The following is a 27,299-nucleotide window of genomic DNA, read 5'->3' as shown; positions in this document are numbered from 1 at the left end:
CAACATCAGCCCTGTCACTAGAACCTGGTGAGATAAACAACAACAACATCAGCCCTGTCACTAGAACCTGGGATAAACAACAACAACATTAGCCCTGTCACTAGAACCTGGGATAAACAACAACAACATCAGCCCTGTCACTGGAACCTGGGATAAACAACAACAACATCAGCCCTGTCACTAGAACCTGGGAGATAAACAACAACAACATCAGCCCTGTCACTAGAACCTGGTGAGATAAACAACAACAACATTAGCCCTGTCACTGGAACCTGGTGAGATAAACAACAACAACATCAGCCCTGTCACTAGAACCTGGGAGATAAACAACAACAACATCAGCCCTGTCACTAGAACCTGGGATAAACAACAACAACATCAGCCCTGTCACTAGAACCTGGTGAGATAAACAACAACAACATCAGCCCTGTCACTAGAACCTGGTGAGATAAACAACAACAACATCAGCCCTGTCACTAGAACCTGGTGAGATAAACAACAACAACATCAGCCCTGTCACTAGAACCTGGGATAAACAACAACAACATCAGCCCTGTCACTGGAACCTGGTGAGATAAACAACAACAACATCAGCCCTGTCACTGGAACCTGGTGAGATAAACAACAACAACATCAGCCCTGTCACTAGAACCTGGTGAGATAAACAACAACATTAGCCCTGTCACTAGAACCTGGGATAAACAACAACAACATTAGCCCTGTCACTGGAACCTGGGAGATAAACAACAACAACATCAGCCCTGTCACTAGAACCTGGTGAGATAAACAACAACAACAACATCAGCCCTGTCACTAGAACCTGGTGAGATAAACAACAACAACATTATCCCTGTCACTAGAACCTGGTGAGATAAACAACAACAACATCAGCCCTGTCACTGGAACCTGGTGAGATAAACAACAACAACATTAGCCCTGTCACTAGAACCTGGGATAAACAACAACAACAACATCAGCCCTGTCACTAGAACCTGGGATAAACAACAACAACATTAGCCCTGTCACTAGAACCTGGTGAGATAAACAACAACATTAGCCCTGTCACTAGAACCTGGGATAAACAACAACAACAACATCAGCCCTGTCACTAGAACCTGGGATAAACAACAACATTAGCCCTGTCACTAGAACCTGGGATAAACAACAACAACATTAGCCCTGTCACTAGAACCTGGTGAGATAAACAACAACATTAGCCCTGTCACTAGAACCTGGGATAAACAACAACAACATCAGCCCTGTCACTAGAACCTGGTGAGATAAACAACAACAACATTAGCCCTGTCACTAGAACCTGGTGAGATAAACAACAACAACATCAGCCCTGTCAGTGGAACCTGGTGAGATAAACAACAACAACATCAGCCCTGTCACTAGAACCTGGTGAGATAAACAACAACAACATCAGCCCTGTCACTGGAACCTGGGATAAACAACAACATCAGCCCTGTCACTAGAACCTGGTGAGATAAACAACAACAACATCAGCCCTGTCACTAGAACCTGGGATAAACAACAACAACATCAGCCCTGTCACTGGAACCTGGTGAGATAAACAACAACAACATCAGCCCTGTCACTGGAACCTGGTGAGATAAACAACAACAACATCAGCCCTGTCACTAGAACCTGGTGAGATAAACAACAACAACATCCGCCCTGTCACTAGAACCTGGTGAGATAAACAACAACAACATTAGCCCTGTCACTGGAACCTGGTGAGATAAACAACAACATTAGCCCTGTCACTAGAACCTGGGATAAACAACAACAACATCAGCCCTGTCACTAGAACCTGGGATAAACAACAACAACATCAGCCCTGTCACTAGAACCTGGTGAGATAAACAACAACAACATCAGCCCTGTCACTAGAACCTGGTGAGATAAACAACAACATCAGCCCTGTCACTAGAACCTGGTGAGATAAACAACAACAACATCAGCCCTGTCACTAGAACCTGGTGAGATAAACAACAACAACATCAGCCCTGTCACTGGAACCTGGTGAGATAAACAACAACAACACCATCAGCCCTGTCACTAGAACCTGGTGAGATAAACAACAACATCAGCCCTGTCACTAGAACCTGGGATAAACAACAACAACATCAGCCCTGTCACTAGAACCTGGGATAAACAACAACAACATCAGCCCTGTCACTAGAACCTGGGATAAACAACAACAACATCAGCCCTGTCACTAGAACCTGGGATAAACAACAACAACATCAGCCCTGTCACTAGAACCTGGTGAGATAAACAACAACAACATCAGCCCTGTCACTGGAACCTGGGAGATAAACAACAACAACATCAGCCCTGTCACTAGAACCTGGGATAAACAACAACAACATCAGCCCTGTCACTAGAACCTGGGATAAACAACAACAACATCAGCCCTGTCACTAGAACCTGGTGAGATAAACAACAACAACATCAGCCCTGTCACTAGAACCTGGTGAGATAAACAACAACATTAGCCCTGTCACTAGAACCTGGTGAGATAAACAACAACAACATCAGCCCTGTCACTAGAACCTGGGATAAACAACAACAACATCAGCCCTGTCACTGGAACCTGGTGAGATAAACAACAACAACATCAGCCCTGTCACTGGAACCTGGTGAGATAAACAACAACAACATCAGCCCTGTCACTAGAACCTGGTGAGATAAACAACAACAACATCAGCCCTGTCACTGAACCTGGTGAGATAAACAACAACATTAGCCCTGTCACTAGAACCTGGGATAAACAACAACAACATTAGCCCTGTCACTGGAACCTGGGATAAACAACAACAACAACATCAGCCCTGTCACTAGAACCTGGTGAGATAAACAACAACAACAACATCAGCCCTGTCACTAGAACCTGGTGAGATAAACAACAACATTATCCCCTGTCACTAGAACCTGGTGAGATAAACAACAACAACATCAGCCCTGTCACTGGAACCTGGTGAGATAAACAACAACAACATTAGCCCTGTCACTAGAACCTGGGATAAACAACAACATTAGCCCTGTCACTAGAACCTGGGATAAACAACAACAACATTAGCCCTGTCACTAGAACCTGGTGAGATAAACAACAACATTAGCCCTGTCACTAGAACCTGGGATAAACAACAACAACATCAGCCCTGTCACTAGAACCTGGGATAAACAACAACATTAGCCCTGTCACTAGAACCTGGGATAAACAACAACAACATTAGCCCTGTCACTAGAACCTGGTGAGATAAACAACAACATTAGCCCTGTCACTAGAACCTGGGATAAACAACAACAACATCAGCCCTGTCACTAGAACCTGGTGAGATAAACAACAACAACATTAGCCATGTCACTAGAACCTGGTGAGATAAACAACAACAACATCAGCCCTGTCACTGGAACCTGGTGAGATAAACAACAACAACATCAGCCCTGTCACTAGAACCTGGTGAGATAAACAACAACAACATCAGCCCTGTCACTGGAACCTGGGATAAACAACAACATCAGCCCTGTCACTAGAACCTGGTGAGATAAACAACAACAACATCAGCCCTGTCACTAGAACCTGGGATAAACAACAACAACATCAGCCCTGTCACTGGAACCTGGGAGATAAACAACAACAACATCAGCCCTGTCACTGGAACCTGGTGAGATAAACAACAACATCAGCCCTGTCACTGGAACCTGGTGAGATAAACAACAACAACATCAGCCCTGTCACTAGAACCTGGTGAGATAAACAACAACAACATCAGCCCTGTCACTGAACCTGGTGAGATAAACAACAACAACATCAGCCCTGTCACTATAACCTGGGATAAACAACAACAACATTAGCCCTGTCACTGGAACCTGGGATAAACAACAACAACAACATCAGCCCTGTCACTAGAACCTGGTGAGATAAACAACAACAACATCAGCCCTGTCACTAGAACCTGGTGAGATAAACAACAACAACATCAGCCCTGTCACTAGAACCTGGGATAAACAACAACAACATCAGCCCTGTCACTAGAACCTGGGATAAACAACAACATCAGCCCTGTCACTAGAACCTGGTGAGATAAACAACAACAACATCAGCCCTGTCACTAGAACCTGGTGAGATAAACAACAACAACAACATCAGCCCTGTCACTAGAACCTGGTGAGATAAACAACAACAACAACATCAGCCCTGTCACTAGAACCTGGTGAGATAAACAACAACAACATCAGCCCTGTCACTAGAACCTGGTGAGATAAACAACAACAACATCAGCCCTGTCACTAGAACCTGGTGAGATAAACAACAACAACAACATCAGCCCTGTCACTAGAACCTGGTGAGATAAACAACAACAACATCAGCCCTGTCACTAGAACCTGGGATAAACAACAACAACATCAGCCCTGTCACTAGAACCTGGGATAAACAACAACAACATCAGCCCTGTCACTAGAACCTGGGATAAACAACAACAACATCAGCCCTGTCACTAGAACCTGGTGAGATAAACAACAACAACATCAGCCCTGTCACTAGAACCTGGTGAGATAAACAACAACAACATCAGCCCTGTCACTAGAACCTGGTGAGATAAACAACAACAACATCAGCCCTGTCACTAGAACCTGGTGAGATAAACAACAACAACATCAGCCCTGTCACTAGAACCTGGTGAGATAAACAACAACAACAACATCAGCCCTGTCACTAGAACCTGGTGAGATAAACAACAACAACATTAGCCCTGTCACTAGAACCTGGTGAGATAAACAACAACAACATCAGCCCTGTCACTAGAACCTGGTGAGATAAACAACAACAACATCAGCCCTGTCACTGGAACCTGGGATAAACAACAACAACATCAGCCCTGTCACTGGAACCTGGAGATAAACAACAACAACAACATTAGCCCTGTCACTAGAACCTGGTGAGATAAACAACAACAACAACATCAGCCCTGTCACTAGAACCTGGTGAGATAAACAACAACAACAACATTAGCCCTGTCACTAGAACCTGGTGAGATAAACAACAACAACAACATCAGCCCTGTCACTAGAACCTGGTGAGATAAACAACAACAACAACATCAGCCCTGTCACTAGAACCTGGTGAGATAAACAACAACAACAACATCAGCCCTGTCACTAGAACCTGGTGAGATAAACAACAACAACAACATTAGCCCTGTCACTAGAACCTGGTGAGATAAACAACAACAACAACATCAGCCCTGTCACTAGAACCTGGTGAGATAAACAACAACAACAACATCAGCCCTGTCACTAGAACCTGGTGAGATAAACAACAACAACATCAGCCCTGTCACTGGAACCTGGGATAAACAACAACAACAACATTAGCCCTGTCACTGGAACCTGGGATAAACAACAACAACAACATTAGCCCTGTCACTAGAACCTGGTGAGATAAACAACAACATCATTAGCCCTGTCACTAGAACCTGGTGAGATAAACAACAACAACATCAGCCCTGTCACTAGAACCTGGTGAGATAAACAACAACAACATCAGCCCTGTCACTGGAACCTGGTGAGATAAACAACAACACCATCAGCCCTGTCACTAGAACCTGGTGAGATAAACAACAACAACATCAGCCCTGTCACTAGAACCTGGGATAAACAACAACAACATCAGCCCTGTCACTAGAACCTGGGATAAACAACAACAACATCAGCCCTGTCACTAGAACCTGGGATAAACAACAACAACATCAGCCCTGTCACTAGAACCTGGGATAAACAACAACAACATCAGCCCTGTCACTAGAACCTGGTGAGATAAACAACAACAACATTAGCCCTGTCACTGGAACCTGGTGAGATAAACAACAACAACATCAGCCCTGTCACTAGAACCTGGGATAAACAACAACAACATCAGCCCTGTCACTAGAACCTGGGATAAACAACAACAACATCAGCCCTGTCACTAGAACCTGGTGAGATAAACAACAACAACATCAGCCCTGTCACTAGAACCTGGTGAGATAAACAACAACATTAGCCCTGTCACTAGAACCTGGTGAGATAAACAACAACAACATCAGCCCTGTCACTAGAACCTGGGATAAACAACAACAACATCAGCCCTGTCACTGGAACCTGGTGAGATAAACAACAACAACATCAGCCCTGTCACTGGAACCTGGTGAGATAAACAACAACAACATCAGCCCTGTCACAAGAACCTGGTGAGATAAACAACAACATTAGCCCTGTCACTAGAACCTGGGATAAACAACAACAACATCAGCCCTGTCACTAGAACCTGGTGAGATAAACAACAACAACATCAGCCCTGTCACTGGAACCTGGTGAGATAAACAACAACACCATCAGCCCTGTCACTAGAACCTGGTGAGATAAACAACAACAACATCAGCCCTGTCACTAGAACCTGGGATAAACAACAACAACATCAGCCCTGTCACTAGAACCTGGGATAAACAACAACAACATCAGCCCTGTCACTAGAACCTGGGATAAACAACAACAACATCAGCCCTGTCACTAGAACCTGGGATAAACAACAACAACATCAGCCCTGTCACTAGAACCTGGTGAGATAAACAACAACAACATTAGCCCTGTCACTGGAACCTGGTGAGATAAACAACAACAACATCAGCCCTGTCACTAGAACCTGGGATAAACAACAACAACATCAGCCCTGTCACTAGAACCTGGGATAAACAACAACAACATCAGCCCTGTCACTAGAACCTGGTGAGATAAACAACAACAACATCAGCCCTGTCACTAGAACCTGGTGAGATAAACAACAACATTAGCCCTGTCACTAGAACCTGGTGAGATAAACAACAACAACATCAGCCCTGTCACTAGAACCTGGGATAAACAACAACAACATCAGCCCTGTCACTGGAACCTGGTGAGATAAACAACAACAACATCAGCCCTGTCACTGGAACCTGGTGAGATAAACAACAACAACATCAGCCCTGTCACAAGAACCTGGTGAGATAAACAACAACATTAGCCCTGTCACTAGAACCTGGGATAAACAACAACAACATTAGCCCTGTCACTGGAACCTGGGATAAACAACAACAACAACATCAGCCCTGTCACTAGAACCTGGTGAGATAAACAACAACAACAACAACATCAGCCCTGTCACTAGAACCTGGTGAGATAAACAACAACAACATTATCCCTGTCACTAGAACCTGGTGAGATAAACAACAACAACATCAGCCCTGTCACTGGAACCTGGTGAGATAAACAACAACAACATTAGCCCTGTCACTAGAACCTGGGATAAACAACAACATTAGCCCTGTCACTAGAACCTGGGATAAACAACAACAACATTAGCCCTGTCACTAGAACCTGGTGAGATAAACAACAACATTAGCCCTGTCACTAGAACCTGGGATAAACAACAACAACATCAGCCCTGTCACTAGAACCTGGGATAAACAACAACATTAGCCCTGTCACTAGAACCTGGGATAAACAACAACAACATTAGCCCTGTCACTAGAACCTGGTGAGATAAACAACAACATTAGCCCTGTCACTAGAACCTGGGATAAACAACAACAACATCAGCCCTGTCACTAGAACCTGGTGAGATAAACAACAACAACATTAGCCATGTCACTAGAACCTGGTGAGATAAACAACAACAACATCAGCCCTGTCAGTGGAACCTGGTGAGATAAACAACAACAACATCAGCCCTGTCACTAGAACCTGGTGAGATAAACAACAACAACATCAGCCCTGTCACTGGAACCTGGGATAAACAACAACATCAGCCCTGTCACTAGAACCTGGTGAGATAAACAACAACAACATCAGCCCTGTCACTAGAACCTGGGATAAACAACAACAACATCAGCCCTGTCACTGGAACCTGGTGAGATAAACAACAACAACATCAGCCCTGTCACTGGAACCTGGTGAGATAAACAACAACAACATCAGCCCTGTCACTAGAACCTGGTGAGATAAACAACAACAACATCCGCCCTGTCACTAGAACCTGGTGAGATAAACAACAACAACATTAGCCCTGTCACTGGAACCTGGTGAGATAAACAACAACAACATCAGCCCTGTCACTAGAACCTGGGATAAACAACAACAACATCAGCCCTGTCACTAGAACCTGGGATAAACAACAACAACATCAGCCCTGTCACTAGAACCTGGTGAGATAAACAACAACAACATCAGCCCTGTCACTAGAACCTGGTGAGATAAACAACAACATTAGCCCTGTCACTAGAACCTGGTGAGATAAACAACAACAACATCAGCCCTGTCACTAGAACCTGGTGAGATAAACAACAACAACATCAGCCCTGTCACTGGAACCTGGTGAGATAAACAACAACAACACCATCAGCCCTGTCACTAGAACCTGGTGAGATAAACAACAACATCAGCCCTGTCACTAGAACCTGGGATAAACAACAACAACATCAGCCCTGTCACTAGAACCTGGGATAAACAACAACAACATCAGCCCTGTCACTAGAACCTGGGATAAACAACAACAACATCAGCCCTGTCACTAGAACCTGGGATAAACAACAACAACATCAGCCCTGTCACTAGAACCTGGTGAGATAAACAACACCAACATTAGCCCTGTCACTGGAACCTGGTGAGATAAACAACAACAACATCAGCCCTGTCACTAGAACCTGGGATAAACAACAACAACATCAGCCCTGTCACTAGAACCTGGGATAAACAACAACAACATCAGCCCTGTCACTAGAACCTGGTGAGATAAACAACAACAACATCAGCCCTGTCACTAGAACCTGGTGAGATAAACAACAACATTAGCCCTGTCACTAGAACCTGGTGAGATAAACAACAACATTAGCCCTGTCACTAGAACCTGGTGAGATAAACAACAACAACATCAGCCCTGTCACTGGAACCTGGTGAGATAAACAACAACAACATCAGCCCTGTCACTGGAACCTGGTGAGATAAACAACAACAACATCAGCCCTGTCACTAGAACCTGGTGAGATAAACAACAACAACATCAGCCCTGTCACTGGAACCTGGTGAGATAAACAACAACATTAGCCCTGTCACTAGAACCTGGGATAAACAACAACAACATTAGCCCTGTCACTGGAACCTGGGATAAACAACAACAACAACATCAGCCCTGTCACTAGAACCTGGTGAGATAAACAACAACAACAACATCAGCCCTGTCACTAGAACCTGGTGAGATAAACAACAACAACATTATCCCTGTCACTAGAACCTGGTGAGATAAACAACAACAACATCAGCCCTGTCACTGGAACCTGGTGAGATAAACAACAACAACATTAGCCCTGTCACTAGAACCTGGGATAAACAACAACAACATCAGCCCTGTCACTAGAACCTGGGATAAACAACAACATTAGCCCTGTCACTAGAACCTGGGATAAACAACAACAACATTAGCCCTGTCACTAGAACCTGGTGAGATAAACAACAACATTAGCCCTGTCACTAGAACCTGGGATAAACAACAACAACATCAGCCCTGTCACTAGAACCTGGTGAGATAAACAACAACAACATTAGCCATGTCACTAGAACCTGGTGAGATAAACAACAACAACATCAGCCCTGTCAGTGGAACCTGGTGAGATAAACAACAACAACATCAGCCCTGTCACTAGAACCTGGTGAGATAAACAACAACAACATCAGCCCTGTCACTGGAACCTGGGATAAACAACAACATCAGCCCTGTCACTAGAACCTGGTGAGATAAACAACAACAACATCAGCCCTGTCACTAGAACCTGGGATAAACAACAACAACATCAGCCCTGTCACTGGAACCTGGTGAGATAAACAACAACAACATCAGCCCTGTCACTGGAACCTGGTGAGATAAACAACAACAACATCAGCCCTGTCACTGGAACCTGGTTAGATAAAAACAACAACAACATCAGCCCTGTCACTAGAACCTGGTGAGATAAACAACAACAACATCAGCCATGTCACTGGAACCTGGTGAGATAAACAACAACATTAGCCCTGTCACTATAACCTGGGATAAACAACAACAACATTAGCCCTGTCACTGGAACCTGGGATAAACAACAACAACAACATCAGCCCTGTCACTAGAACCTGGTGAGATAAACAACAACAACATCAGCCCTGTCACTAGAACCTGGTGAGATAAACAACAACAACATCAGCCCTGTCACTAGAACCTGGGATAAACAACAACAACATCAGCCCTGTCACTAGAACCTGGGATAAACAACAACATCAGCCCTGTCACTAGAACCTGGTGAGATAAACAACAACAACATCAGCCCTGTCACTAGAACATGGTGAGATAAACAACAACAACAACATCAGCCCTGTCACTAGAACCTGGTGAGATAAACAACAACAACATCAGCCCTGTCACTAGAACCTGGTGAGATAAACAACAACAACATCAGCCCTGTCACTAGAACCTGGAGATAAACAACAACAACATCAGCCCTGTCACTAGAACCTGGTGAGATAAACAACAACAACAACATCAGCCCTGTCACTAGAACCTGGTGAGATAAACAACAACAACATCAGCCCTGTCACTAGAACCTGGGATAAACAACAACAACATCAGCCCTGTCACTAGAACCTGGGATAAACAACAACAACATCAGCCCTGTCACTAGAACCTGGGATAAACAACAACAACATCAGCCCTGTCACTAGAACCTGGTGAGATAAACAACAACAACATCAGCCCTGTCACTAGAACCTGGTGAGATAAACAACAACAACATCAGCCCTGTCACTAGAACCTGGTGAGATAAACAACAACAACATCAGCCCTGTCACTAGAACCTGGTGAGATAAACAACAACAACAACATCAGCCCTGTCACTAGAACCTGGTGAGATAAACAACAACAACAACATCAGCCCTGTCACTAGAACCTGGTGAGATAAACAACAACATCATTAGCCCTGTCACTAGAACCTGGTGAGATAAACAACAACAACATCAGCCCTGTCACTAGAACCTGGTGAGATAAACAACAACAACATCAGCCCTGTCACTGGAACCTGGGATAAACAACAACAACATTAGCCCTGTCACTGGAACCTGGGATAAACAACAACAACAACATTAGCCCTGTCACTAGAACCTGGTGAGATAAACAACAACAACAACATCAGCCCTGTCACTAGAACCTGGTGAGATAAACAACAACAACAACATTAGCCCTGTCACTAGAACCTGGTGAGATAAACAACAACAACAACATCAGCCCTGTCACTAGAACCTGGTGAGATAAACAACAACAACAACATCCGCCCTGTCACTAGAACCTGGTGAGATAAACAACAACAACAACATCAGCCCTGTCACTAGAACCTGGTGAGATAAACAACAACAACAACATTAGCCCTGTCACTAGAACCTGGTGAGATAAACAACAACAACAACATCAGCCCTGTCACTAGAACCTGGTGAGATAAACAACAACAACAACATCAGCCCTGTCACTAGAACCTGGTGAGATAAACAACAACAACATCAGCCCTGTCACTGGAACCTGGGATAAACAACAACAACAACATTAGCCCTGTCACTGGAACCTGGGATAAACAACAACAACAACATTAGCCCTGTCACTAGAACCTGGTGAGATAAACAACAACATCATTAGCCCTGTCACTAGAACCTGGTGAGATAAACAACAACAACATCAGCCCTGTCACTAGAACCTGGTGAGATAAACAACAACAACATCAGCCCTGTCACTAGAACCTGGTGAGATAAACAACAACAACAACATCAGCCCTGTCACTAGAACCTGGTGAGATAAACAACAACAACAACATCAGCCCTGTCACTAGAACCTGGTGAGATAAACAACAACAACAACATCAGCCCTGTCACTAGAACCTGGTGAGATAAACAACAACAACATCAGCCCTGTCACTAGAACCTGGTGAGATAAACAACAACAACATCAGCCCTGTCACTGGAACCTGGTGAGATAAACAACAACAACAACATCAGCCCTGTCACTAGAACCTGGTGAGATAAACAACAACAACAACAGCCCTGTCACTAGAACCTGGTGAGATAAACAACAACAACATCAGCCCTGTCACTAGAACCTGGTGAGATAAACAACAACAACAACAGCCCTGTCACTAGAACCTGGTGAGATAAACAACAACAACATCAGCCCTGTCACTAGAACCTGGTGAGATAAACAACAACAACATCAGCCCTGTCACTAGAACCTGGTGAGATAAACAACAACAACATCAGCCCTGTCACTAGAACCTGGTGAGATAAACAACAACAACAACATTAGCCCTGTCACTAGAACCTGGTGAGATAAACAACAACAACAACATCAGCCCTGTCACTAGAACCTGGTGAGATAAACAACAACAACATCAGCCCTGTCACTAGAACCTGGTGAGATAAACAACAACAACATCAGCCCTGTCACTAGAACCTGGTGAGATAAACAACAACAACAACATCAGCCCTGTCACTAGAACCTGGTGAGATAAACAACAACAACAACATCAGCTAAACAGTGGATGCGACCAATAAACTTTATTAAAGACTTTTTGATTTCAATCAATCAATGAAATGTATTTATGAAGCCCTTTTTAAATCAGCCGATGTCACAAAGTGCAGACAAACAGAAGGAAGCAGAGAAGAAGAGAAGAAGAGAAGAAGAAGAAAATAGAAGGAAGTTGTTGTTGGAGACGAAGGTGTGGACACAGGTGTGTGTGTGTGTGTGTGTGTGTTCCTGTCTCACCCAGCACTGTGACGGCAGCGGAGGAGTGGGCGCAGCCCCTCTGATTACAGGCGGTGCAGGTGTAGAGACCGGCGTCCTCTTCTCTGACACGCTGGATACTCAAAGTCCTGTTGGCGTCCTGTAGCTGCAGTCCTACACACACACACACACACACACACACACACACACACACACACACACACACATCCACACACACACACACACACACATCCACACACACACACACACACACACACACACACACACACACACACACACACACACACACACACACAGCTGTCAATCACTGACACAAACACACACATAGGCATGCGCTTGCGCTCACACACCACTCTGGTAAAACACGCATGCACGCACACACACCCACCCACCCACCCACCCACCCAACAAGCCATGCTTGTCTGCTAACCTGACAGCTACTCAGATTGATCCTCCTGTCAGCCCCGCCAATCCTCCGCCCTCCGCCTCCCTCCCTCCCTCCCTCCCTCCCTCCCTCCCTCCCTCCCCCTCCTTCCCCTCCCTCCCTCCCCCCTCCTTCCCCTCCCTCCCTCCCTCCCTCCCCTCCCCTCCCCTCCCCTCCCCTCCCTCTCTTTCATCTACCTCTCAATCAATCCATCTCTCATTCTCTCCACATGTCATGGATTTAATGTCTCCAAAGTGATAAGTCCCAGCTGTCTGTAGTCCTGCCAAACTGTCACTCAATCCAACCCCCTCTTGACCTCTAATACCTCAGAGACACTGTGGAAGCTGATGACTCATGTCTTCAGCAACAGGTGTGTGTGTATACCAGCTGATGTTAGCTTATCCTGTGGGAGATGGCATGGCATATACGGTGTGTGTGTGTGTGTGTGTGTGTGTGTCTGCATGTGTCTGTGTGCCTTTGTGTGCATCCCCTTGTTTGTGTCTTTGTGTGCTTCCCTTTGTGTGTGTGTGTGTGTGTGTGTGTGTGTGTGTGTGTGTGTGTGTGTGTGTGTGTGTGTGTGTGTGTACCTACCTGACATTTGGTGCAGGGGCTGGTTGTCTTTGAACCAGGAGAGGTGTGGTGAAGGAGTTCCCCACGACATCACACTCCATCAGGAGAGACTCACTGACGTTCAATGTTTGATTGGCTGGGTTGTGTCTGTACCAGGGGGCTTCTAGAGCTGGGGGGGGGGTAGGTAGAGAGAGAGAGAGAGAGAGAGAGAGATATTGTGCTCTTTATGTGCTCAAATGGGAAATATATACAAGTAAATCAATTTTTCCCCAAGCACAGTATGTCTAAACTCTGGTGTACAAACACCCAGTGTGCCCTAGACCCTCTGTCTGAGGACCAACTACCCAGCAACATAATAATACACACAGGCACAAATGACCTGAAAACACAGCAGGAAAGGGTGGCCACAGCACTAAAGGAGTGATTGAAAAAGCTTCTTCGACTTTCCCCAACGTACAAGTGGTTATCTCCACCCTGCTACCACGATAAGACTCCCACCCTGCTACCACGATAAGACTCCCACCCTGCTACCACGATAAGACTCCCACCCTGCTACCACGATAAGACTCCCACCCTGCTACCACCATATTTTCTAGTACTATTATTTGACTGTGGCGCTATGCTATTCAGCATTGCTGATGACAATTATACCCGGATCCGGGATGGGTGGTTCAGAGAGCTTAAGTCATACCACATGGATTGAATGTTTCTTCATTCATGTGTTGCTTTAGCAGTATGCGCAGGGTCATTGTCCTGCTGGAAGGTGAACCTCCGTTCCACTCTCAAATCTCTGGAAGACTGAAACAGGTTTCCCTCAAGAATTTCCCTGTATTTAGCGCCATCCATCATTCTTTCAATTCAGAGCAGCTTCCCAGTCCCTGCCGAAGAAAAACATCCCCACAGCATGATAACACCATCACCATGCTTCAATTTGGGGATAGTGTTCTCGGGGCGATGAGAGGTGTTGGGTTTGCGCTAGACATAGCGTTTTCCTTAATGGCCAAAAAGCTACATTTTAGTCTCATCTGACCAGAGTACCTTCTTCCATATGTTTGGGGAGTCTCCCACATGCCTTTGACGAACACCAAATGTGTTTGCTGATTTTTTTCTTTAAGCAATGGCTTTTTTTGGCCACTTTTCCATAAAACCCATCTCTGTGGAGTGTACGGCTTAAAGTGGTCCTATGGACAGATACTCCAATCTCCGCTGTAGAGCTTTGCAGCTCCTTCAGGGTTATCTTTGGTCTCTTTGTTGCCTCTCTGATTAATTCCCTCCTTGCCTGGTCTGTGAGTTTTGGTGGGCGGCCCTCTCTTGGCAGGGTTGTTGTGGTGCCACATTCTTCCCATTTTTTAATAATGTATTCAATGGTGCTCAGTGGGATGGTCAAAGTTTCTGATATTTTTTTCATAACCCAATCCTGAACTTCTCCACAACTTTGTCCCTGACCTGTTTGGAGAGCTCCTTGCTCTTCATGGTGCCCCTTGCTTAGTGGTGTCCCTTGCTTAGTGGTGTTACAGACTCTGGGGCCTTTCAGGGCAGGTGTATATATATATACTGAGATCATGTGACACTCCACACAGGTGGAGGTGGTGAATACACGTACCACTTTTCAGTTATCTTTTGTTGTTGAATTTTTTTAAACAAGTTATTTCACTTCACCAATTTTGACTATCATGTGTATATCCATTACATGAAATCCAAATAAAAATAAATCATTTAAATTGCAGGTTGTAACGCAACAAAATAGGAAAAACGCCAAGGGGGAAGAATACGTTTGTAAGGCGCTGTATATATCAACGAATTGGTGAGGGCACTAGAAAAGTCTGCAGCATCCTACTAGAATCTGAAGTCAAATGTCTACTGTTTGCTGATGATCTGGTGCTTCTGTTCGCAACCAAGGAGGGCCTACAGCAGCACCTAGATCTTCTGCACAGATTCTGCCAGACATGGGCCCTGCCAGACCTGGGCCCTGCCAGACCTGGGCCCTGCCAGACCTGGGTCATGACAGACCTGGGCCCTGCCAGATCTGGGCCATGACAGACCTGGGCCCTGACAGACCTGGGCCCTGACAGACCTGGGCCCTGACAGACCTGGGTCATGACAGACCTGGGTCCTGACAGACCTGGGTCCTGACAGCCCCAGGACAGCAGCACAATTAGACCCAACCAAATCATGAGAAAGCAAAAAGATAATTACTTGACACATTGGAAAGAATTAACAAAAAAACTGAGCAAACTAGAAGGCTATTTGGCGCTAAACAGAGAGTACACAGTGGCAGAATACCTGACCACTGTGACTGACCCAAACTTAAGGAAAGCTTTGACTATGTACAGACTCAGTGAGGATTGCCTTGCTATTGAGAAAGGCCGCCGTAGGCAGACATGGCTCTCAAGAGAAGACAGGCTATGTGCTCACTGCCCACAAAATGAGGTGGAAACTGAGCTGCACTTCCTAACCTCCTGCCCAATGTTTGACCATATTAGAGACACATATTTCCCTCAGATTACACAGATCCACAAAGAATTCGAAAACAAACCCGATTTTGATAAACTCCCATATCTACTGGGTGAAATTCCACAGTGTGCCATCACAGGAGCAAGATGTGTGACCTGTTGCCACAAGAAAAGGGCAACCAGTGAAGAACAAACACCATTGTAAATACAACCCATATTTATGTTTATTTATTTTCCCTTTTGTACTTTAACTATTTGCACATCGTTACAACACTATATGTATATAGTCATAATATGACATTAGAAATGTCTCTATTCCTTTGAAACTTTTGTGAGTGTAATGTTTACTGTTAATTTTTATTGTTTATTTCACTTTTGTTTATTATCTCCTTCACTTGCTTTGGCAAGATATTAATGTATGTTTCCCATGTCAATAAATCCCCTTAGAGAAAGAAATACATAAATGCCACCATCTTGTTCACACCTTTATGTCCATTCAACAGATCCCATTATTCATGCAGACTGAAGGGCAAAGAGACTAAATGATGAGACTGCAGTTGTGGTCTCTCAGGAGAGAGAGAAGGGCAGGAGGGAGGGATGGGGGGGTGAGGTTAAAGGGTTAAAGGGTCAGGACTTGACATGAATGAAGCATTAGTGTGTTAATGACTGGGCCCATCCTCTGAGGGACTAGTGTGTTTAAACCCTTCCTCTGAGGGACTAGGGTTTAAACACACACTAGTCCCTCAGAGGAAGGGTTTAAACACACACTAGTCCCTCAGAGGAAGGGATCAAACACACACTAGTCCCTCAGAGGAAGGGATCAAACACACACTAGTCCCTCAGAGGAAGGGATTGAACACACACTAGTCCCTCAGAGGAAGGGATTGAACACACACTAGTCCCTCAGAGGAAGGGTTTAAACACACACTAGTCCCTCAGAGGAAGGGATCAAACACACACTAGTCCCTCAGAGGAAGGGATCAAACACACACTAGTCCCTCAGAGGAAGGGTTTAAACACACTAGTCCCTCAGAGGACGGGATTGAACACACTAGTCCCTCAGAGGACGGGATCAAACACACACTAGTCCCTCAGAGGACGGGATCAAACACACACTAGTCCCTCAGAGGAAGGGATTGAACACACTAGTCCCTCAGAGGACGGGATCAAACACACACTAGTCCCTCAGAGGAAGGGTTTAAACACACACTAGTCCCTCAGAGGAAGGGATTGAACACACTAGTCCCTCAGAGGAAGGGATTGAACACACTAGTCCCTCAGAGGAAGGGATCAAACACACACTAGTCCCTCAGAGGAAGGGTTTAAACACACACTAGTGTATGTTGGTGTGTGAGGCCTATGTTCCTCTGTGTGTGTCTGTTGGTGTGTGTGGGTGTATGGTTACTGGAACCAATAAGGTTTCTTGGCTCTCCCCATAGGAGAACTCTTTGAAGAACCCTGTTTGGTTCCGTGTGTGTGTGTCTCTCCCTCTCACCTTTAACCGATATGTATTTGCGTAGACAGTGTTTCTCTCGGCTCCTCCTATTCTGAACCTCACAGACATAGTTCCCTTCATCCTGTAGCGTGATGCTAGCTATAGTCATCTCCAGGACCCAGCTGTTAGACTGCTCCTGATAGGTCAGTTGTCCATCCAGGCGGTCAGCGTACAGGTGGACACTACGACAGTCCAGCTCCAGGGGTTTACCACGTTCATCCTGCAGCGCCTGGAGAGAGGGAGGGAGGGAGGGGGGGAGGGAGGGAGGGAGGGAGGGGGAGGGAGGGAGGAGGAAGGGGGGAGGGAAGGAGGGAGGGAGGGAAGGAGGGAGGGAGGGAGGGGGAGGGGGAGGGGGGGGAGGGAGGGAGGGAGGGAAGGAAGGAGGGGGAGGGAGGGAGGAGGGAGGGAGGGGGTGGGAGGGAGGGAGGGAGGAGGGAGGGGGAGGGAAGGAGGGAGGGAGGGAGGGGGAGGGAGGGAGGGAGGGAGGGAGGGAGGGGAAGGAAGGAGGGGGGGAGGGAGGGAGGGAAGGGAGGGAAGGAGGGGGGAGGGAAGGAGGGAAGGAGGGAGGGAGGGAGGGAGGGAGGGAGGGAAGGAGGGAGGGAGGGAGGGAGGGGAGGGAAGGAGGGGGGAGGGAGGGAGGGAGGGAGGGAGGGGGAGGGAAGGAGTGGGGAGGGAGGGAGGAGGGAGGGAAGGAGGGAGGGAGGGAGGGAGGGAGGGAGGGAAGGAGGGAAGGAGGGAGGGAAGGAAGGGAGGGAGGGAGGGAGGGAGGGAGGGAAGGAAGGAAGGAAGGAGGGAGGGAGGGAGGGAGGGAGGGAGGGAGGGAGGGAAGGAAGGAGAGGAGGGAGGGAGGGAGGGAGGGAGGGAAGGAAGGAAGGAAGGAAGGAAGGAAGGAAGGAAGGAAGGAAGGAAGGAGGGAGCAGAGCAGAGCAGAGGTCACGATCAGATGAGTTCCTGCATTTTTCAGCATTTTCTTTAAAAAAGATAGATTTAGAGTTAGATAAACTTGGATGTTTTGTCAAGAACACATACAGGATGCTACCCTCTACAACATAACCCCCACTTCAAATCAAAACTCAAAACCTACAACCTGATTTTGGACGGAATTACGGAATCACCTGGAAGGCTCACAACTACCAAGGATTATTATTCTATATTCTATTTCCAAAAGCCAAGAAGAAAAATACACAACATTACTTTATAAGGACTGAATGCTAACATAATTCTGCCAAGCTTGATACAGCTTCAACTAGCACTGACATGTCAAGTGAGAGGTGTCAAAGCCCTTTAGCCCAACAATGGCAGGAGTCACACAGTCTACCCCAATCAAATGGAGAGGCCTTAGAAGCTGCCTCCTGCTGTTCAGAGATAATTAAAATACAGTACCCTTTGCATGTAAAGAATGATAAGGCAAGAAAAGATCACAAGAAGAAGCTCAACAGGAGAAAGAGCAGGAGCAGGAGAAGAACAGAGCACTAGAGGAGAGGATCAGACTGCTGGAGAAGAGGTTGAGGGGATGGCGTGTGACAGAGAACAACCCACTAGAGAGATGGCCACCCCCACAGAGAAGCCAGCAGAACAGCCCACCTCAGCACCTCTCGACTAGATCTTCTGCACAGATTCTGTCAGACCTGGGCCCTGACAGTAAATCTCAGTAAGACCACAATAATGGTGTTCCAAAAAAGGTCCAGTCACCAGGACCACAAATACAAATTTCATCTAGACACTGTTGCCCTAGAGCACACAAAAACTATATATACCTCAGCCTAAACATCAGCGCCACAGGTAACTTCCACAAAGCTGTGAACGATCTGAGAGACAAGGCAAGAAGGGCATTCTATGCCATCAAAAGGAACATAATATTTCAACATACCAATTAGGATTTGGCTAAAAATACTTGAATCAATCATAGAGCCCATTGCCCTTTATAGTTGTGAGGTCTGGGGTCCGCTCACCAACCAAGACTTCACAAAATGGGACAAACACCAAATTGAGACTCTGCACGCAGAATTCTGCAAAAAAAATCCTCCGTGTACAACGTAGAACACCAAATAATGCATGCAGAATTAGGCCGATACCCACTAATTATCAAAATCCAGAAAAGAGCCGTTAAATTCTACAACCACCTAAAAGGAAGCGATTCCCAAACCTTCCATAACAAAGCCATCACCTACAGAGAGATGAACCTGGAGAAGATTCCCCTAAGCAAGCTGGTCCTGGGGCTCTGTTCACAAACACAAACACACCCCACAGAGCCCCAGGACAGCAGCACAATTAGACCCAACCAAATCATGAGAAAACTAAAAGATAATTACTTGACACATTGGAAAGAGTTAACAAAAAAACAGAGAAACTAGAAGGTTATTTGGCCCTAAACAGAGAGTACACAGTGGCAGAATACCTGACCACTGTGACTGACCCAAAATTAAGGAAAGCTTTGACTATGTACAGACTCAGTGAGCATAGCCTTGCTATTGAGAAAGGCCGCCGTAGGCAGACATGGCTCTCAAGAGAAGACAGGCTATGTGCTCACTGCCCACAAAATGAGGTGGAAACTGAGCTGCACTTCCTAACCTCCTGCCCAATGTATGACCATATTAGAGAGACATATTTCCTTCAGATTACACAGATCCACAAAGAATTCGAAAACAAATCCAATTTTGATAAACTCCCATATCTACTGGGTGAAATACCACAGTGTGACATCACAGCAGCAAGATGTGTGACCTGTTGCCACGAGAAAAGGGCAACCAGTGAAGAACAAACACCATTGTAAATACAACCCATATTTATGCTTATTTATTTTATCTTGTGTCCTTTACCATTTGTACATTGTTAAAACACTGTATATATATAATATGACATTTGTAATGTCTTTATTGTTTTGAAACTTCTGTATGTGTCATGTTTACTGTTCATTTTGATTGTTTATTTCACTTTTGTATAATAATGTTAACACATGTTTCCCATGCCAATAAAGCCCCTTGAATTGAGAGAGAGAGAGAGAGAGAGTCCAGTCTGGACCAATTAAACAGTTATCTGTGGGTCCAGTCTGTACCAGGTGAGCTGTTACCTGTGGGTCCAGTCTGTACCATGTGAGCTGTTACCTGTGGATTCAGTCTGTACCAGGTGAGCTGTTACCTGCGGGTCCAGTCTGTACCATGTGAGCTGTTACCTGCGGGTCCAGTCTGTACCATGTGAGCTGTTACCTGTGGGTCCAGTCTGTACCAGGTGAGCTGTTACCTGCGGGTCCAGTCTGTACCATGTGAGCTGTTACCTGCGGGTCCAGTCTGTACCATGTGAGCTGTTACCTGCGGGTCCAGTCTGGACCAATTAAACAGTTATCTGCGGGTCCAGTCTGTACCAGGTGAGCTGTTACCTGTGGGTCCAGTCTGTACCAGGTGAGCTGTTACCTGTGGGTCCAGTCTGTACCAGGTGAGCTGTTACCTGTGGGTCCAGTCTGTACCAGGTGAGCTGTCACCTGCGGGTCCAGTCTGTACCAGGTGAGCTGTTACCTGCGGGTCCAGTCTGTACCATGTGAGCTGTTACCTGTGGGTCCAGTCTGTACCAGGTGAGCTGTCACCTGCGGGTCCAGTCTGTACCAGGTGAGCTGTCACCTGCGGGTCCAGTCTGTACCAGGTGAGCTGTTACCTGCGGGTCCAGTCTGTACCAGGTGAGCTGTTACCTGCGGGTCCAGTCTGTACCAGGTGAGCTGTTACCTGTGGGTCCAGTCTGTACCATGTGAGCTGTTACCTGCGGGTCCAGTCTGTACCATGTGAGCTGTTACCTGTGGGTCCAGTCTGTACCATGTGAGCTGTTACCTGCGGGTCCAGTCTGTACCAGGTGAGCTGTTACCTGTGGGTCCAGTCTGTACCAGGTAAGCTGTCACCTGCGGGTCCAGTCTGTACCAGGTGAGCTGTTACCTGCGGGTCCAGTCTGTACCAGGTGAGCTGTTACCTGCGGGTCCAGTCTGTACCAGGTGAGCTGTTACCTGCGGGTCCAGTCTGTACCAGGTGAGCTGTTACCTGCGGGTCCAGTCTGTACCAGGTGAGCTGTTCGTAGGTGTAGTTGTCAGCGATGCAGCTTAGCGACACCTCCTCCTGCTCCAGAGGTTCCTCAGACGGACCCAGCTCTACACTGAACCCTTCTGGGATTGCTGGAGGAGGGAGGGAGGGGATTAGGAAAGTTAGAGAGATTTGTTTGTTATGATTTTGAGGGCCCTATGGTTCAAAATGTTGTTGTTTTCAAACTACTACACAAACTACTAGTACTACTATTACAAAACGGCAGATCTACCTATTAATCTATATACAGTATAATGCATATTACTGTACAGTACCTATTAATGTATATACAGTATAATGCATATTACTGTACAGGACTTATTAATGTATATACAGTATAATGCATATTACTGTACAGTACCTATTAATGTATATACAGTATAATGCATATTACTGTACAGTACCTATTAATCTATATACAGTATAATGCATATTACTGTACAGTACTTATTAATGTATATACAGTATAATGCATATTACTGTACAGTACTTATTAATGTATATACAGTATAATGCATATTACTGTACAGTACTTATTAATGTATATACAGTATAGTGCATATTACTGTACAGGACTTATTAATGTATATACAGTATAATGCATATTACTGTACAGTACTTATTAATGTATATACAGTATAATGCATATTACTGTACAGTACCTATTAATCTATATACAGTATAATGCATATTACTGTACAGTACCTATTAATCTATATACAGTATAGTGCATATTACTGTACAGTACTTATATACAGTATAATGCATATTACTGTACAGTACTTATATACAGTATAATGCATATTACTGTACAGTACTTATTAATCTATATACAGTATAGTGCATATTACTGTACAGTACTTATTAATCTATATACAGTATAATGCATATTACTGTACAGTACGTATTAATCTATATACAGTATAGTGCATATTACTGTACAGTACTTATTAATCTATATACAGTATAATGCATATTACTGTACAGTACTTATTAATGTATATACAGTATAATGCATATTACTGTACAGTACTTATTAATGTATATACAGTATAATGCATATTACTGTACAGTACTTATATACAGTATAATGCATATTACTGTACAGTACCTATTAATCTATATACAGTATAATGCATATTACTGTACAGTACCTATTAATCTATATACAGTATAGTGCATATTACTGTACAGTACTTATTAATCTATATACAGTATAATGCATATTACTGTACAGTACTTATTAATGTATATACAGTATAATGCATATTACTGTACAGTACTTATTAATGTATATACAGTATAATGCATATTACTGTACAGTACTTATATACAGTATAATGCATATTACTGTACAGTACCTATTAATCTATATACAGTATAATGCATATTACTGTACAGTACTTATTAATCTATATACAGTATAATGCATATTAATGTACAGTACTTATATACAGTATAATGCATATTACTGTACAGTACTTATTAATGTATATACAGTATAATGCATATTACTGTACAGTACCTATTAATCTATATACAGTATAATGCATATTACTGTACAGTACCTATTAATCTATATACAGTATAATGCATATTACTGTACAGTACCTATTAATCTATATACAGTATAATGCATATTACTGTACAGTACCTATTAATCTATATACAGTATAATGCATATTACTGTACAGTACTTATTAATCTATATACAGTATAATGCATATTACTGTACAGTACTTATTAATCTAATCAGTATAATGCATATTACTGTACAGTACCTATTAATCTATATACAGTATAATGCATATTACTGTACAGTACTTATTAATCTATATACAGTATAATGCATATTACTGTACAGTACTTATTAATCTATATACAGTATAATGCATATTACTGTACAGTACCTATTAATCTATATACAGTATAATGCATATTACTGTACAGTACTTATATACAGTATAATGCATATTACTGTACAGTACTTATTAATCTATATACAGTATAATGCATATTACTGTACAGTACCTATTAATCTATATACAGTATAATGCATATTACTGTACAGTACTTATATACAGTATAATGCATATTACTGTACAGTACCTATTAATCTATATACAGTATAATGCATATTACTGTACAGTACCTATTAATCTATATACAGTATAATGCATATTACTGTACAGTACTTATTCATCTATATACAGTATAATGCATATTACTGTACAGTACTTATTAATGTATATACAGTATAATGCATATTACTGTACAGTACTTATTAATCTATATACAGTATAATGCATATTACTGTACAGTACTTATTAATGTATATACAGTATAATGCATATTACTGTACAGTACTTATTAATCTATATACAGTATAATGCATATTACTGTACAGTACTTATTAATGTATATACAGTATAATGCATATTACTGTACAGTACTTATTAATCTATATACAGTATAATGCATATTACTGTACAGTACTTATTCATCTATATACAGTATAATGCATATTACTGTACAGTACCTATTAATCTATATACAGTATAATGCATATTACTGTACAGTACTTATTCATCTATATACAGTATAATGCATATTACTGTACAGTACTTATTCATCTATATACAGTATAATGCATATTACTGTACAGTACCTATTAATCTATATACAGTATAATGCATATTACTGTACAGTACTTATATACAGTATAATGCATATTACTGTACAGTACCTATTAATCTATATACAGTATAATGCATATTACTGTACAGTACTTATTAATCTATATACAGTATAACGCATATTACTGTACAGTACTTATATACAGTATAATGCATATTACTGTACAGTACCTATTAATCTATATACAGTATAATGCATATTACTGTACAGTACTTATTAATGTATATACAGTATAATGCATATTACTGTACAGTACCTATTAATCTATATACAGTATAATGCATATTACTGTACAGTACTTATTAATCTATATACAGTATAATGCATATTACTGTACAGTACTTATTAATCTATATACAGTATAATGCATATTACTGTACAGTACCTATTAATCTATATACAGTATAATGCATATTACTGTACAGTACTTATTAATCTATATACAGTATAATGCATATTACTGTACAGTACTTATTAATCTATATACAGTATAATGCATATTACTGTACAGTACCTATTAATCTATATACAGTATAATGCATATTACTGTACAGTACTTATATACAGTATAATGCATATTACTGTACAGTACTTATTAATCTATATACAGTATAATGCATATTACTGTACAGTACCTATTAATCTATATACAGTATAATGCATATTACTGTACAGTACTTATATACAGTATAATGCATATTACTGTACAGTACCTATTAATCTATATACAGTATAATGCATATTACTGTACAGTACCTATTAATCTATATACAGTATAATGCATATTACTGTACAGTACTTATTCATCTATATACAGTATAATGCATATTACTGTACAGTACTTATTAATGTATATACAGTATAATGCATATTACTGTACAGTACTTATTAATCTATATACAGTATAATGCATATTACTGTACAGTACTTATTAATGTATATACAGTATAATGCATATTACTGTACAGTACTTATTAATCTATATACAGTATAATGCATATTACTGTACAGTACTTATTAATGTATATACAGTATAATGCATATTACTGTACAGTACTTATTAATCTATATACAGTATAATGCATATTACTGTACAGTACTTATTCATCTATATACAGTATAATGCATATTACTGTACAGTACCTATTAATCTATATACAGTATAATGCATATTACTGTACAGTACTTATTCATCTATATACAGTATAATGCATATTACTGTACAGTACTTATTCATCTATATACAGTATAATGCATATTACTGTACAGTACCTATTAATCTATATACAGTATAATGCATATTACTGTACAGTACTTATATACAGTATAATGCATATTACTGTACAGTACCTATTAATCTATATACAGTATAATGCATATTACTGTACAGTACTTATTAATCTATATACAGTATAACGCATATTACTGTACAGTACTTATATACAGTATAATGCATATTACTGTACAGTACCTATTAATCTATATACAGTATAATGCATATTACTGTACAGTACTTATTAATCTATATACAGTATAATGCATATTACTGTACAGTACCTATTAATCTATATACAGTATAATGCATATTACTGTACAGTACTTATTCATCTATATACAGTATAATGCATATTACTGTACAGTACCTATTAATCTATATACAGTATAATGCATATTACTGTACAGTACTTATTCATCTATATACAGAATAATGCATATTACTGTACAATACTTATTAATGTATATACAGTATAGTGCATATTACTGTACAGTACTTATTAATGTATATAGCGTATAATGCATATTACTGTACAGTTTTTATTAATGTTTATACAGTATAGTGCATATTACTGTACAGTACTTATGAATGTATATACAGTATAATGCATATTACTGTACAGTACTTATTAATGTATATACAGTATAGTGCATATTACTGTACAGGACTTATTAATGTATATACAGTATAGTGCATATTACTGTACAGGACTTATTAATGTATATACAGTATAGTGCATATTACTGTACAGGAATTATTAATATACAGTATAATGCATATTACTGTACAGTACTTTGTATGCTAAACCTAGAGAAGGTAATACATTGAAATACTTACTGGTCACATAGAAGTATATCAGCTTCTGGTCTTTACCCACTTTGTTGTTAGCAGAGCATTTATACATGACTGATACACTGGCGTTCTGGATCACCAGTCTGCTGACTATCTAGAGAGGGGAGGAGAGGGGGAGGGAGGGAGGGAGGGAGGGAGGGGGAGGAGAGGAGAGGTGAGGTGAGGAGGGGGGAGGGAGAGGAGAGAGGGGGGGAGGAGAGAGGAGAGGAGAGGAGAGAGGGAGGGAGGGAGGGAGGGAGGGAAGAGGAGAGGAGAGGAGAGGAGAGAGGGGGAGGGAGGGAGGGAGGAGAGAGGAGAGAGGGGAGGGAGGGAGGGAGGGAGGGAGGGAGGGAGGGAGGAGAGAGGAGAGGAGAGGAGAGAGGGAGGGAGGGAGGAGGAGAGGAGAGGAGAGGAGAGAGGGAGGGAGGGAGGGAGGAGAGGAGAGGAGAGGAGAGGGGGAGGGAGGGAGGGAGGGAGGAGAGGAGAGGAGAGGTGAGGAGGGGGAGGGAGAGGAGAGAGGGGGGAGGAGAGGAGAGGAGAGAGGGAGGGAGGGAGGGAGGGAGGGAGGGAGGAGAGAGGAGAGGAGAGGAGAGAGGGAGGGAGGGAGGGAGGAGAGAGGAGAGGAGAGGAGAGGAGAGAGGGAGGGAGGGAGGGAGGGAG

General features: G+C 43.0%; 1 protein-coding gene across 1 annotated transcript in view; it reads right to left on the bottom strand.

Annotated features, from left to right (window-relative positions):
• Nucleotides 1–27,299, bottom strand: part of LOC115128137 (vascular endothelial growth factor receptor 3-like) — a 107,647-nt gene that overhangs the window by 76,125 nt on the left and 4,223 nt on the right. Inside the window, 6 exon segments of the mRNA XM_065019105.1 lie at nt 12,854–12,985; nt 13,848–13,908; nt 13,910–13,995; nt 17,775–18,003; nt 21,797–21,927; nt 26,646–26,754. Of these exon segments, the coding sequence (XP_064875177.1) occupies nt 12,854–12,985; nt 13,848–13,908; nt 13,910–13,995; nt 17,775–18,003; nt 21,797–21,927; nt 26,646–26,754 (748 nt within the window).

This window comes from Oncorhynchus nerka, linkage group LG6, assembly GCF_034236695.1.
Source record: "Oncorhynchus nerka isolate Pitt River linkage group LG6, Oner_Uvic_2.0, whole genome shotgun sequence".
Taxonomy (NCBI): domain Eukaryota; kingdom Metazoa; phylum Chordata; class Actinopteri; order Salmoniformes; family Salmonidae; genus Oncorhynchus; species Oncorhynchus nerka.
Note: the sequence above shows the minus strand (reverse complement) of the source record. Positions and strands in the feature narration are given on the sequence as shown.